Consider the following 13,362-nt stretch of genomic DNA (forward strand, 5'->3'; position numbering starts at 1 on the left):
ACTTCCTAGGTCTGAGCTTCCTAATCTCGCACTTAGCGGCCCATCGGTATCTTACCCCCGACGCCTGATGATGAGTGGTGGAACAACTGGGCCTCCTACGTCGTTTCCAACCAATCACTACCTGAAGAGCACCACTGGCACAGCCTCAGCAAAACATTCACCTCGACTGAGATGCTGAAGAACTACGACGCCCTCCTCGCAAAGTACAGCGCAACTCGTGAGGGCCTCGTAAATATCAACGAATACGGCCACCCCGACGAACAGAACCCCTCGGGAAGCGCCTGGTGGATAGCACAGCTCGAGCGCGCCAACATCTTTGGCTGCCGCGCCAACTGGGCATCAGCCTATGCCTTGCACGACTTCATGGCCCAGCTCTTGGGTAAGCCCGGCGCCGGTACGGATGACTACGATCCTAAGGCTACCGGCTACTACCCAAACGGCGAGTATCAAGTCTACAAGTACTATGCATCTAGCATGGTTGGTGACCGGATCAAAACTGAGACAACGATGGATACCAACGGCGATGTCTACGCCACGGTCGATGCCGAAGGCCGCGTTCTTCGCCTCCTGGCGGGTGCTAGAACCACCACAGGTACCTGGTCCATTCAACTGGAAGAGCTCTCTGCCCTTGGTCTGCCCAAGTCGGGCGAGGTCGGAATCCACACGTATGAATTTCCTGGCTCGGATGATCCTTATGCTCGCTTGGATGAGCCAGTCGACCTAGGCACCGTGACTCACAAGTATTCTGAGGATAGTCTTACGTTTCCGATATATTCGGAAAACGTATACGATGCTTGGGCATTTGAGATTAAATTCTGACCAAGCGATCGCAATTCAGTCAAATTGGGGTTGTCCTACAAGGCCGAATAATGACATTCATTATCAAACATTGCCTAGAATGACCCTATCCAATCATCAGGGGGATAACATGTTACCAGTATACTCAGTTCAAAGTTTCCTCGCCAGTTGACGTAACCTCCAAGCCCCTCGGCCGCATCTGCCATTCTTGAAGGGCGCCATGGGATACCTTAGACTTTGTTGCACTGATATCCTGTAATGTTGTTGATGAAATCATTCCTGAGTCTCTTGGTCCCAGGGTAGTCCACTGGGAGCGTGCCATGATCAGGTCTTGATATAGATTAGCTCCTATGCTTAGCAAACCTGGGTGGTAACTCACGATCCAATATGGCACTTGTAACCCTTGGTCCCAATTTTGAACGAGCCAGCGTTTTTCTGGTATTCTTTTTTGATATCGTAAGCCTTACCGGGCCTCTTGCATTCTTTATAGCAGCCACCCTCATAGTTATAGCCGTGGCATACTTTGATATCAACGCAATAGTCGGCGCGCGTCTCCGGGCCTACAGCCTCAGCTGTAATTGATTAATCTAGCCTCATAATGGGCGTGATTGAAGGTGATATAGGGGCTTACCTGCAGGTACAGCAATTGCCTGGGAGGTAGCGAATGCAATTAACACGAAGATTGGTGTGAAGACTTTCATATTTGCTAGTTCAATCGGGTTTTTGGATGTTTGTAGAAGATGAATGGGTTGCAATACCAGTCTGATTAGAGATGTTTTGGTGTATTTATATGCTTTGGATGTGCTATGTATTTCAAGATTAGGCCACCCATAGTTTAGGCAGTATCTGGGAATTTTCCAAAATAGATCAGTGGACGCCTTAAAGTGGCTACATATGCCAATGATGCCCCAGAAATATGCAGAGTATTGAACGTAAGGGTCTTCAGCTCCACATAGACTACCAATAAGCAACTTTCCAGAATCCACGTTTGCATGCATATCTCGATCATGATAGGATAGTAGCGGGGTGCATACTTCCGTCACAGCCTGCCCAGGTGAACGCCTAACGAATATGTTGAAACGCCCCGAGATCTGCGTTAGCGATTGCTCGATCTAGAACTATATGCTAATATTGTTGGACGGCTCTACGAAATATCTTTGTACCCATGGGTTGCCTAAAGTTCCCAAAATCCGGGATGGTGAACTAAGTTGTTTATAACTCTGATTATATGTTGTCAACTGCTGTGATTTATTCTTGCTCGATTTTAGGTGCGTGTTATTAATACTGCTCACTCATTCATTAAAAAAATATATATTCCTTGTGTAGCTCTATGTTTCTTGGTATAGTTTGTTTACTTCTTGAGTGATCGATAGTGTTATGATATATCTGACATGAGGCTACAGTGCGTCACGAAACCGGTGCAACCACCTACAGTGACACAACAAATACATACGGACCACCACGGTGGCACGACACCCGACTCCCAACGAGCCAGCATTTCAAATACTGAGGATATCGATGCCAACGACATGATTCCAAAGGCAATAAGGTCGAAGTGAGAGACGACCTCGATAGTGCAGACGTGCATGCACTAGAAACGCCAGGGTCCAATCTACCAAAGGTGACCCAAGTCATAATTACAAATGTGCCTCAACTGAAGCTCAACTCAAAGAGCCCGGAAGAATGGGCTCTTCGGGTGAGGTACGCACTAGCACAGCGTCGACACAACACTTGATCAACGGCAGTGTGCCCCGGCCAGCCAAGGGCCAACGCAACTACAGCAGATGGATGCAGTGTTCTCGTCCTGTGGCCAGCTGGCTGTATATCCAGGTCGACAAAAACATACAGGAGAGACTCCAGCAGCTCCACAGGATACCTAGCAAAGCGGACGCTCTATTTGACGGCATCATGAAGATCGTTCGACAAAGCTACAATGTGCCATATGCAAAAATTAAACCACGGAAAGTTTTCAAGAATAACTGCATTCTGCTGTAGGTTCGTATCGAATTTCATCCACTATTCCTTCGATGATTTCCACTAGCCTTGAAAACTATCACCCAATCCATCAGCAAAAATACTTAATGAGCGTATACAGTTCGTGTCCTCGTGCAAACCAAGCCTTTCGTCAAAGCCAAATTTCCAACGCAATCATATTCTTTACTCCAGGTCCGACACCAAACAAGTCCCTCTGGATGTCCTGAGTACCAAATTTACTCCTGCTGACCAGCCTTGATATCCTCGTTCTCCAGAGCTGATTCTGGTTCTGTCCGTCTTAGGGGTAGTTCTGGTAAGAGCCGTGATTCTCGTAGTGACCATAGCTCAGGGACCTGCCGTTTGGGGAGCTTGGAATGACCTAGGCGTTGTTGGTGGGCTGGTCGCGGGGGATTGTGGAGGGATTGACCACCGAGTCGATATCGCTGTTCGAATCACGGGAGATCAGGGGCTTGGTCACAGAGTTGACCAAGGAGGGGTTGGCAACCGACTTGATGTCGCTGTTCGAGTCACGGGGAATGAGAGAGGGGTTGGCCACCGAATCGATATCACGGTTGAATCCATCGTTGCGCTTCCAGTCGTTGTTGCCGTTGTTGCCATTGTTGCCGTTGTTGCCATTGCCATGTCCATTGCCGTTCCCATTGCCATTCCCGTTGCCACGTTTCCAGTTACCATTGCCGTTGTTGCCATTGTTCCAGTCGTTTCCGTTGTTGCCGTTGTTACCGTAGTTCCCAATGCCATTGCCATTGTTACCTTCACCGTAGTTGCCATTGTTCTGGTCATTGTCACCGTCGCGCCAGCTGCGGCGGTGACGAACAGCACCGTTCAAAAGGTTGGCGCCGTTGCTGTTGACAGCTCCATTTAGGCCGGGAATAACGTCACGCTTGTGGTCCACGTGCCACTGGCCGTTGGAATCTGTCCAGCCATTTTGGTTGTTGGCGTGCCATTTACCACTGGCATCAGTCCAGCCATTCTGGTTGTTGGCATGCCATTGGCCATTCTGGTTGTTCGGGTTGTTGGCGTGCCATTTACCACTGGCATCGGTCCAGCCGTTCTGATTGTTGTGGTCATCTGGCCAGTGACGAGGGCCGACAGCGCCATCATTGTGCCACTGGCCGTTGGCGTCGGTCCAGCCATTGTTGTACTGCTGACCGTTTTGGTTGGCGTGCCATTGACCGTTTTGGTTGTTGGGGTTGTTGGGGTGCCATTTGCCACTGCCATCAGTCCAGCCATCCTGATTGTTGTGGTCATCTGGCCAGTGACGAGGGCCGACAGCGCCATTATTGTGCCATTGACCGTTGGCGTCAGTCCAACCGCCCTGACCATTCTGCCAGTGGTTATTTGGGTGCTGTCCACTCGGGTTCCATTGACCAGGCAGAGCATTGGGGTCCACGGGAAGCGCGAGGACAGACATAGGGGAGACTGTCAACAGAAGAAGGCCGTTGATCATAGAGTAGCGCATCTTGAAGGGAAGTGAAGTCGACGGGATTCAAATAAAGTATAGACGGGTTGTTGCTTTCAGCGGTGCTATTGGGAGCTTGAGGTTATTGAGATTGTGTTGAGAATGGTGATAGAAACCAGGTTGGTTGGTCTGCCTGTATTTATATCTGAGCAACTCAGCTCTAAACTCCAGGACGTAGCTCAAGCTGCTCCTCAACAGCTCTGGGTGCATTTGGCAAGAATGACTGAGACCGGTCCACGCTATTCCTCTATGCAGGTTGATGGTGATTGGCGCTGCAAGGGACACCGGGCAAACGGGCAATTGATAAACATACTGCCTTGCGGGGGATAACCGATTGGATGCACGATGATCTCAACAGACTGTAAAAGAAGGAAGAGCATACGCAATAGATAGACTAAAATAAAACCTTAAACCTTACATAGTGGGTATTTGAAGGGCTTGCCTGATGAACCTCGCGTGAAGCTGTCGAAGATCCGTAGATCTTGTCCACAGGGGGACTAATCACATTACTTGAAGATCACCGGTGCTCGAATAGTGTTGATCCTGTCTTACTAGACAGCCGAGACATTCTTACGCCATCTTAATGCATCTGATGTTTCAAAATTGCCTTCCACGTAGTTGACAGCCCCTTGAGGCAACGTTCACGTTGCCCATTCACCACGCATTACCATACTCATGGGATACCAAACATGTGAGACATGCAGGAAACACGTTGCTGCGATTAGCAATGGCTATGATGTTTAATTTGGTGCCAGTGGGGAAGCTGAGGAATGCCCAGGTTTGTGAAGTTGCGGTCTGGATTTGGCGTCTGCTAATCACAGAAGAAGGTGAGTGTTCTATTGCCCCTTGAATGACCGAATAACTACGAGGCGCAGTTCGCTACGCAAGCATTCAGCAAAGCCCCCTAAATTCATGAGAATGAACTGAATGTTCGGCGAAGACTCTCATGAAGAAGTTTCCAGACAAGAGTTTGGTGAACGACTTCTCGCAGAAGAAGGCATTCTATGTGGTGGAAAGGAGATATCAACACGCACATGCAATAGCTTTGTAGTATTCCTGTTGCAGCTGAGTGTACTTATGCTGATATTCTTAGTTGTGGCTCTGTTCGGCTTTCACTGGCGTGGTGACATGGACGGCTTTTGTAGTCGACATGTCTCTCAACCCACGAGCAATGATTATATCGTCCGCCGCCACGTGTATATCCTTTCTTCATTCCCCTCTGGTGGTATGGTATGTCTTTGAGCTGATCATTTATCCCACAACAGTAAATTGCCTCGATCTTCTTCGCCAAAGCTCATGCGCACTGTGGACAGTGGAGTGTTGGGCTAAATCTGGATTTACCCTAGAGAGGCCGGAGCCCTATCTTGACTTCAACACTCAGCATTGATGTAACAACTTCGAAGTCATCCGTCGCTGGGCCGAAGAGAACCAGCTGCCTCAAGGCTCCCCAGCGGACTTCTGCAGCTACCACCAGAAGGAGACCGAATCTATAGCGAAATTCCATGAGAAATAGCAATCAGAGTTGAGCTAAAGACTTAGCCGAGGAGTACCATGGCATGGATTCGCATATGACTTACTCGAAACGAATGAGAGTATCGCAATGTATGATAATATTCCATAGAACAATAACTCCCTTGATTCAGTTAAGATTGTAAACACTCAAGTCATCACTCATTCCAGGCAAAACATACACAGCACTATCCTCTCCCCCAAAAACCTTCAAAGGCTTCACCCCCAAAACTCCGTCCCAATCTTCTCCAAAGCGCCCCGACTCCGTCGATTCGCAGGCGAGCAGAATCCAAACACAGCCTCCACGCCAAGATTCTCACTTGCATACTCCAAAAGAGCCTTTGCAGCCTCGGTCGCATACCCCTTTCTACATTCTTCAGGCAACATGGCGAACCCAATATCTGGGGCGAGATAATGTGGTCCTGGTGGAATGCCCCTCGTGAGCGATACAGTGCCGATCGGCTTCACGCCATCGTCAGTCTGTCTTAAGACTAGGAACATGCCGTAGCCATGGTAGGCATAGTGTTCGGGGACTCTGCCTTTAAGGAACGAATATGCCTTTTCCGATGTGGTGATTCCGGTTTTCCCACACGAGCTGATGAGACCGTCTGTATTCCACAGTTGGACTAAGAAAGCGCAATGGGCTGGGTTGGTGGGGTTGAAAGGGCTGATTTGGAGACGTGAAGTGGGAATTGTGAAGTCCGGTGGGGAGGAGAATCCTGGCATTTTGGTTTGGTAGTTTGAGGATACCAGAGGTCACTCTAGAGTGAGATAGTGTACTACTAGTTCCAGGTTTGGGTGTTTTCTTCTCTGTTATATCTTCATGAGATAACTGATACCACGACAAGATTGACTCACAGTTTGGAGGCTGAATTCCAAGTAAGCTTAGCGCTGACAAGGGTTGATAGCCTAGGCTCTCTTACAATGCAGACAACTCATATACTCCAATAGGAAGGTAAAATCGTGTTCGATTGATTATATTCTCTTATTGTCCCATCTTCATGCCACCATTGGCACATACCACACTGCCAGTACACCAAAGACCATCAGGTGTACACAACATGCCAACAACACCCGCAATCTCACTAGTGAAAGCCGGTCGACGGCCACCCATCTTCTCCTGAATCAACCGCTTCTGCTCATCAGTCAAGCGGCTCATAGTGTCCTCATTATTGACATCCAACTTGCTCAGGGGCGTGTTATCCTGGTATCCTTGGATATCCTTCCAAAACTGCTCCCCGGTGGCAAAGTACATATCACCAACAACCGGGCCGGGGTTAACGGCATTAACAGTCGCACGATCTGACAGCTCACGTGCCCAGGTGCGAGTCATCGCCTCAATGGCAGCCTTGGTACCGCCGTAGATCGACTGGCCCACGAAACCGAGCGACGAGGATACACTGGAGATGCTCACGATGCGGCCGCTTCGATCGGTTGGGAGGAAGGGAGCGCATGCCTGTGTAAGGAGAAGCGGGGCGAGGACATTGATGGAGTATTGCCAGTTGAAGTGCTCCGCCTCGATGGGGCCCTTGTTGGCGTCGTTCAAGTTCCGGTCTTGGGATACACCAGCATTATTGATCAAAATGTCGATCTGGAATTTTCCGGAGGTACTGAAATGTTCCTTTGCAGCAGTGATGATTGCCGTCACAGCTTCGGCGGGTTTGCTCAGGTCGGCCTGCACGCTCTCGCATTTGATGTTATGGGTTGTGGCTAAGGAGGAGCACAGTGCTTCGGTGGGGGCGCGCGAGGACTCTGAAGTGAAGTTCAGAAGCAGTGAGCAGCCTTTTTCGGCAAGATTACGGGCAATTGCTTCGCCAATTCCTGTGTAGATGCCGCATTAGCGTGTTCTCTTGGTATGCGGGCGATACTAGGCTTTACCCCGCGATCCGCCAGTGACGATGCCTAATTTCCCCTCAAGTACACGAGCCATTTTGTATGTAAATGAAATCAATAGAAACAAAGAAGATAATATTATTTGAGGAAGGAAACGCCCACCTCTTTAAGCTGTCTCTTCTTAATTAGCCGAGAGTTGATCCCCCGGAATAAAATTGCCCGTTGGAGTGTGGCGGAGGAAATGCGGGCATGCGGGTAAATTCCACATTCGGCCCGAATTGACTTCAGCCGGAGTCTGGTTTGTTCTGTTGGCATGTTTCGCATAGTTTGCACTGTTTGCTGGGTTGGCAGGTTTTGTTTGGTTTGCATGATCTGCTGGCTTTGATGTATCCCTTTCCTCCTTCCTCCTTTCCCATTGCTAGAATTCTGGATGGAGTGCACTTCCTTCGCTTTAGAGACTGTCTGCTCTCAACACTGACTTCATGCCAAAAGTTCATTTTTAGTCACTAACGCTTTCCTTGAACGCTAGAGTTGTAATACTCGTGCTCATTATCATCAAGCAGTTTAGTGAAGCCTCTGACTTCTATATTCATATCACAAGAGTCTGCTTCCCATTGTTTGGATATCTAAATTTTCGCGACAATCTGTGGTCCCAACTATGCACTCCTCGAAAGCACCGCAACCGAGTATAATTCAGTGTTCCGTTTCCCAATATTGCTCCATATCTAATGATTGCCCTTACTAGGAGCTTGTATATTTTCAAGGTCCTCATGACAAACCCAGCTCACGTCACCAATTAGGACAACTATTCAGCTATCTACGGCGTCTTATTTTAGGTCTGCACATTATTCTCGTATCTGGTGCCCAGGTGGCATGATGATCATATACCGTAATAGGCAACATGGTGCGCTGGGCATATATGCAGCTGATCCTTGCTAATAAACCCCACACTCCAGCTATTGCCAAAAGAAAATATAGATTCATATCATATGGATGACATAGGAGTCTCATGGTTAGCCACTTGCATAACAAACCTGTTTCTCCGTACATCTCACGTCGCTCCACCATCCGATTGGCATCTAAAGCACTGACAGGACAACTGGCCCATGCCGTCCTATACCACGCGAGTGCCAAGATCAAGATGATCTTCAGAACTGTCGGAGACAAGCATAAGTATATCGGTACCAGGCTGTGCATTGGGGGCCTTGACTTGGCGCGGCCCCGTGAGTTATCTGTGGTGAGCAACAAAATCACCACGCCTCGACAGATATAGATGTGCCTAGTGATATCACCGCTATTTGCCTCGGGGATGCCAATGGCCCACCATGGACGCCAAGCGCAAGCGCACCAAATTGCCATAAGCATACCAACTGTCGCTGATCTGGGGCCAAGTTAGCTCAGCCTTCCGTATTATAGGACACGATCAATATGTTCGATGGAAAGGATGCCGAGATGGCGCCGTAACCAACCGTTTATAGACAATATGTTGGCTTGGCCTACGTGCCTCTTGGATATGTCAAACTCCGTCATTTGGACTACAGCCGCAATTTGTATCAATATATAAGTTACAGGACCGCGACTGTTCGACTCAGGACAGAATCAAGTCAATCATCTAAGACGCAAAGCTCCTCGTGTTTGCCAGAATCATAAGTGTTCACAATGCTTCTTAGCAAAGCATTGCTTGGATCCATATTGGGATTCGCTGTTAGCTCAACAGCGCGAATCATCGCCACAGATGAAGTCCCCTTGCTCGGTCCATCCTTCCTCTCCAACTTTGATCCCTCTAATTCAACCGCGATCAGCCACGCCAAATCGGAGTTCCCTGGCTTGATCGATAACCTCTTCTCGACTGGCGCTCTCAATCGCACAGATTTGGCATTTCACATTGACGTGTTTTCGGCTTCTACAAATAAATCCATCTACAGCTACTCGCACGTCGGAGAAAACTCCAAAAAGTCTGTTACGTCTGGAGAACTCAATGACAAGACCATCTCACGCCTCGGAAGCGTGACAAAGCTCTTCACTGTCTACGCAATCATCGCCAAGGCCGGCATAGAAGTATTCAGCGACCCGGTGACCAAGTACCTCCCCGAACTGGCTGGTAATCCAGCCAATGACCCATTGGAGAGCATACGCTGGGAGGATATCACAGTTGGAGCGCTAGCATCTCAGCAAGCTGGCTCTGGCGGTGCTGCTGGTTTGTGCTCTTATAAAATGCTAGATCGCTGGTGCTGATGGTCCGCTAGATTTCCTCAAACACTACCTGGACCCCGAGAGGCCATTACAATATTCAGCCGAAGGTGATTAACTTAGTCAATCCGTTCAGTTAGGAAGCCGCTCATTTATGTCATACGCAGATCTTTTGAAATTCTTCCGCGACGAGAAGAAGCCGGTAATTTCACCATTCCGAAATGCGGTCTATTCCGATGGCGGCTTTGCTATCCTAGGGCAGGTACTTGCGCGCCTGTCGGGGAAGACTTACAGCGAAGCTGTTCAAGAGATTCTCTTCGATCCACTGGGACTGGAGTCCATGTCGACAAAAGTGCCAACGGGTCCTGATCTTAACGTTATCGATCGCCGCATCATTGACAAGAATACATCATGGGGTGTTGACGTAGAAGTTATTGCGTCGTATGTTCCTTTTTCACCTTTCACTCTTTTCCTTTCTTTTGGTGCTATTCCGTAATCCGAATCAGGATCCCACACTAACCTACCATACAGAACTGGCAGTTATTATTCCAACGCGGCAGACCTTCGCACCGCAGGTCTTGCCATCTTAAACTCCGAGCTACTCTCCCCCGCCACAACCTCACAATGGATGAAACCCAGCAGTGGAACTGGCAGTCTGGTCGAGCTCGTCGGTGCCCCATGGGAAATCTCTCGCCTAGAGATCCCCGTTACCCCAGGCTCAAACCGCACCCGGATCTCAGATCTCTACACCAAGGCCGGCGGAAACATCGACTACACAGCCATTTTTGCCCTGTCCCCGGACCACGGCATCGGCTACTCCATCCTGGTAGCCGGTTTCACTGCGACGCCCGCCCGCTGGCCCCTACGCGACGTGGTTGGCGAGACATTCATCCCCGCAGCTGAGCACGCCGCTGCAGAGAATGCCAAGCGAAACCTGGCTGGCACGTTCGTCGACCAGACGTCGCCGGATACAAACCTGACGCTGTCTGTTGATCGAGGTCGCCCGGGACTCGGGCTGAAATCGTTCTGGGTTAAGGGTACTAACGCCCGCGATCATGCGCATTGGCGTCTCTACCCGACCGGTCTTAACTCGTTCTCGAAGTCGTTGTCTTCCTTGTACAAGGCCAAGGGTAGTGTTCGTGTGGCGCACCGGATGGTGCAGCCACAGACCCCGGTGAAGCCTCGTGCTGCTGTGGAAGGTGGGAAGGGAGGATTGTTTGATAACTCGTTTGTGTGGATGAACCTTGACTTTGCGGGGCCATCCGACGAGTTTATTTTCAACCTGGTTGATGGACGACTTGTCAGTGTTGAGTATCCGACTACCGGTTCCGTTCTCAGGCGAGTTTGAGTGCAAGAGCTGGATCGGCCCCATTGGTAGGATGGTAGATGGTTGGCCTTTTTAGCCCAGTTGATAGTGACCTGTTTGCGTTGAATAGAACATGCGTTGTATCCCAGCTTTTTCCGCCAATCCCATATTCCGGTCAACTGTTGAACCTGCTCATAGAATCCAGATATTGATTCAGCCACATTCGAGTGATTTACAAGTCCCCAATTCCGTATAGTACAGACGAGGGTTGTGAGGCGGTGAAGGTGGGAGGCCGGTTGTCGTGATTGTCCCTAAAATGGCGTTTAGTAGAAAGGCAGAACCCTCTCCCTTCCGTATTTCTGTATCTTTCGGTTTGTCAATAGTGATTTGCACTTCTCCAATAATGTCGCGCTTCACCGTACCACCGGGCCACCAGACCGTCCAGGTTCGAATCATCGATTCTACTACTCGGATCGACAACTTCCAACTGGGGTTTCTCATGGAACCTCCAATGGACGGAATGGAATATATGTATCCGCTTCCCTCCTGGTCATTTCTGATTGAGCATCCTTCTGGTCAAAAGATTCTTTATGATCTTGGAACTCGGAAAGATTTGGACTCGTTCGCACCGACAGTCTGTGAACATCTCAAAGCGCAGGGATGGAAAGTCGATGTCAAGGAAGAGGTGATCGATACTCTCGACAAAAATGGGATCGCGGCAACCGGAATTTCCGCTATCATTTGGAGGTAAGTATAATACCCGTTTATTGGATTCACGAATATGAGGTGCTGACATTCATATTTGCGGGAAGCCACTGGCATTGGGATCATATTGGCGACCTTTCGCGATTTCCCTCCTCCACTGAACTCATTGTCGGCCCTGGTTTTAAGGCCGAGTTCCTTCCTGGCTACCCAGCAAGACCTGAAGGTCCTATACTCGAAAGTGACTTTGCGTAAGTCTCTGATTACGCCGTGAGGGTTTCCAGCCAAATATTATAAATTCTGACCCTCTCACGGAAGTGGACGAAATTTACGTGAAATAGACTTCTCAAATTCTGTCCAAGTTGGCCAGTTTCGAGCTATTGATTTCTTTGGCGACGGTTCGTTCTATATCTTAGACAGCCCAGGTCATGCAGTCGGTCACCTTAGTGCATTAGCACGTACCACGACTAATTCAGACACATTCATTTTCATGGGAGGTGACCTCTGCCATCACAGTGGGGAAATTAGACCATCCAAACACCTCCCCATTTCTCGTGATATTCAACCGCGCCTCGCTACTCCAATCCCACTTCAATGTCCCGGTGACTCGGTATACGAGCAACTACTAGTCCGACGAACTGGATCGGCGGACAAGCCATTCTTCCTGCCAGCTATGGGCCTAGATATCGAAAAGGCTATAGAGACAATTGAGAAAGCACAGGTGGCTGATGCGGATAACAATATCTGGTTCATATATGCTCACGACCGCAGCCTGCTAGGATGCGTGGATTTGTTCCCTTTGCCGGCCAACGCTTGGAAAGAAAGGAATTGGCGGGAGAAAACCCTGTGGACTTTCCTTGGAGAGTTTGAAACGGCGATCAAGCAGATTTGAATGTCACAGTTGAGCATGTTGGCCCTCCTCTTGCTTCTTTATCAGTTTACAAAGCTTCATTGAAGATGCGCCGCTAGCTCTATAATAAGCTGAACCTTAGCTCCCATTACTTGCATCCAGGTACGTCCTATTAGATTAGCTACCCAGGCCTACCGTAGGTGGCCAGTGGCTCGTGCATTAGGTGCTAGGATTAACAGCCCCTTTAATCTTAAGTTACATCCTGTCTACCTCAGGTCGCCCTCGTGTTGAACTCAACTTCTAATAATATAAAGCCTCTCGTTGCAGCAAATCAAGCAAACGTGCGCTCTTACAAACCAAAAGCACGATATTCCTGCGGAGTGTCAAAGCTGAAAGCTATTTTGGGCCACAGACTACACCCGTGGCGGAGTAGGCTCATCCACGGTGATTCTGCAGGGGCGAGCACTAACAGCGCTAGACTTATGAGGCTCATTGGCAGGCAATCCACATGAGACAAGCCAAATGCAGACTCAATACATGGATGTTTGTAAGTTGAATCGACCGAGCCTCCCAAACATCCCAATTGAAGTCGGACCAACTACATCCAGAGGTCTGTGCTGTCTTCCAGTGAATATAACAGGACAAAGCAAGCCACTTATGAATCCGTTGGTTAGCGGCAGCTCGGCAGATTGGGCTCTTCAGCGCGTAGGGCTATGGTCC

General features: G+C 49.2%; 7 protein-coding genes across 7 annotated transcripts; 3 read left to right on the top strand and 4 right to left on the bottom strand.

The window, feature by feature from the left end:
* Positions 1 to 171: 171 nt before the first annotated feature.
* On the top strand, positions 172 to 819 carry N7489_004115 (uncharacterized protein; the record flags this gene model as incomplete). The annotated part of the gene is made up of 1 exon (XM_056709867.1): positions 172 to 819. One exon carries the CDS (start codon positions 172 to 174, stop codon positions 817 to 819), a length of 648 nt encoding a protein of 215 aa, XP_056568288.1.
* A 209-nt stretch (positions 820 to 1,028) lies between these two features.
* On the bottom strand, positions 1,029 to 1,499 carry N7489_004116 (uncharacterized protein; the record flags this gene model as incomplete). The annotated part of the gene is made up of 3 exons (XM_056709868.1): positions 1,029 to 1,128; positions 1,178 to 1,370; positions 1,430 to 1,499. 3 exons carry the CDS (start codon positions 1,497 to 1,499, stop codon positions 1,029 to 1,031), a joined length of 363 nt encoding a protein of 120 aa, XP_056568289.1.
* Positions 1,500 to 3,151: 1,652 nt separating this feature from the next.
* On the bottom strand, positions 3,152 to 4,252 carry N7489_004117 (uncharacterized protein; the record flags this gene model as incomplete). Its single annotated transcript, XM_056709869.1, has 1 exon — positions 3,152 to 4,252. One exon carries the CDS (start codon positions 4,250 to 4,252, stop codon positions 3,152 to 3,154), a length of 1,101 nt encoding a protein of 366 aa, XP_056568290.1.
* Positions 4,253 to 5,980: 1,728 nt separating this feature from the next.
* Positions 5,981 to 6,487, bottom strand: N7489_004118 (GNAT family N-acetyltransferase; the record flags this gene model as incomplete). The annotated part of the gene is made up of 1 exon (XM_056709870.1): positions 5,981 to 6,487. One exon carries the CDS (start codon positions 6,485 to 6,487, stop codon positions 5,981 to 5,983), a length of 507 nt encoding a protein of 168 aa, XP_056568291.1.
* A 259-nt stretch (positions 6,488 to 6,746) lies between these two features.
* Positions 6,747 to 7,691, bottom strand: N7489_004119 (SDR family NAD(P)-dependent oxidoreductase; the record flags this gene model as incomplete). The annotated part of the gene is made up of 2 exons (XM_056709871.1): positions 6,747 to 7,582; positions 7,640 to 7,691. 2 exons carry the CDS (start codon positions 7,689 to 7,691, stop codon positions 6,747 to 6,749), a joined length of 888 nt encoding a protein of 295 aa, XP_056568292.1.
* A 1,562-nt stretch (positions 7,692 to 9,253) lies between these two features.
* Positions 9,254 to 11,132, top strand: N7489_004120 (serine hydrolase domain-containing protein; the record flags this gene model as incomplete). The annotated part of the gene is made up of 4 exons (XM_056709872.1): positions 9,254 to 9,791; positions 9,841 to 9,894; positions 9,952 to 10,225; positions 10,316 to 11,132. 4 exons carry the CDS (start codon positions 9,254 to 9,256, stop codon positions 11,130 to 11,132), a joined length of 1,683 nt encoding a protein of 560 aa, XP_056568293.1.
* A 361-nt stretch (positions 11,133 to 11,493) lies between these two features.
* On the top strand, positions 11,494 to 12,684 carry N7489_004121 (MBL fold metallo-hydrolase; the record flags this gene model as incomplete). The annotated part of the gene is made up of 3 exons (XM_056709873.1): positions 11,494 to 11,837; positions 11,903 to 12,043; positions 12,111 to 12,684. 3 exons carry the CDS (start codon positions 11,494 to 11,496, stop codon positions 12,682 to 12,684), a joined length of 1,059 nt encoding a protein of 352 aa, XP_056568294.1.
* Between the last annotated feature and the right edge of the window lie 678 nt (positions 12,685 to 13,362).

The sequence above is a fragment of the Penicillium chrysogenum genome (assembly GCF_028827035.1).
Source record: "Penicillium chrysogenum strain IBT 35668 chromosome Unknown utg000002l_segment0_segment0, whole genome shotgun sequence".
Lineage (NCBI taxonomy): Eukaryota > Fungi > Ascomycota > Eurotiomycetes > Eurotiales > Aspergillaceae > Penicillium > Penicillium chrysogenum.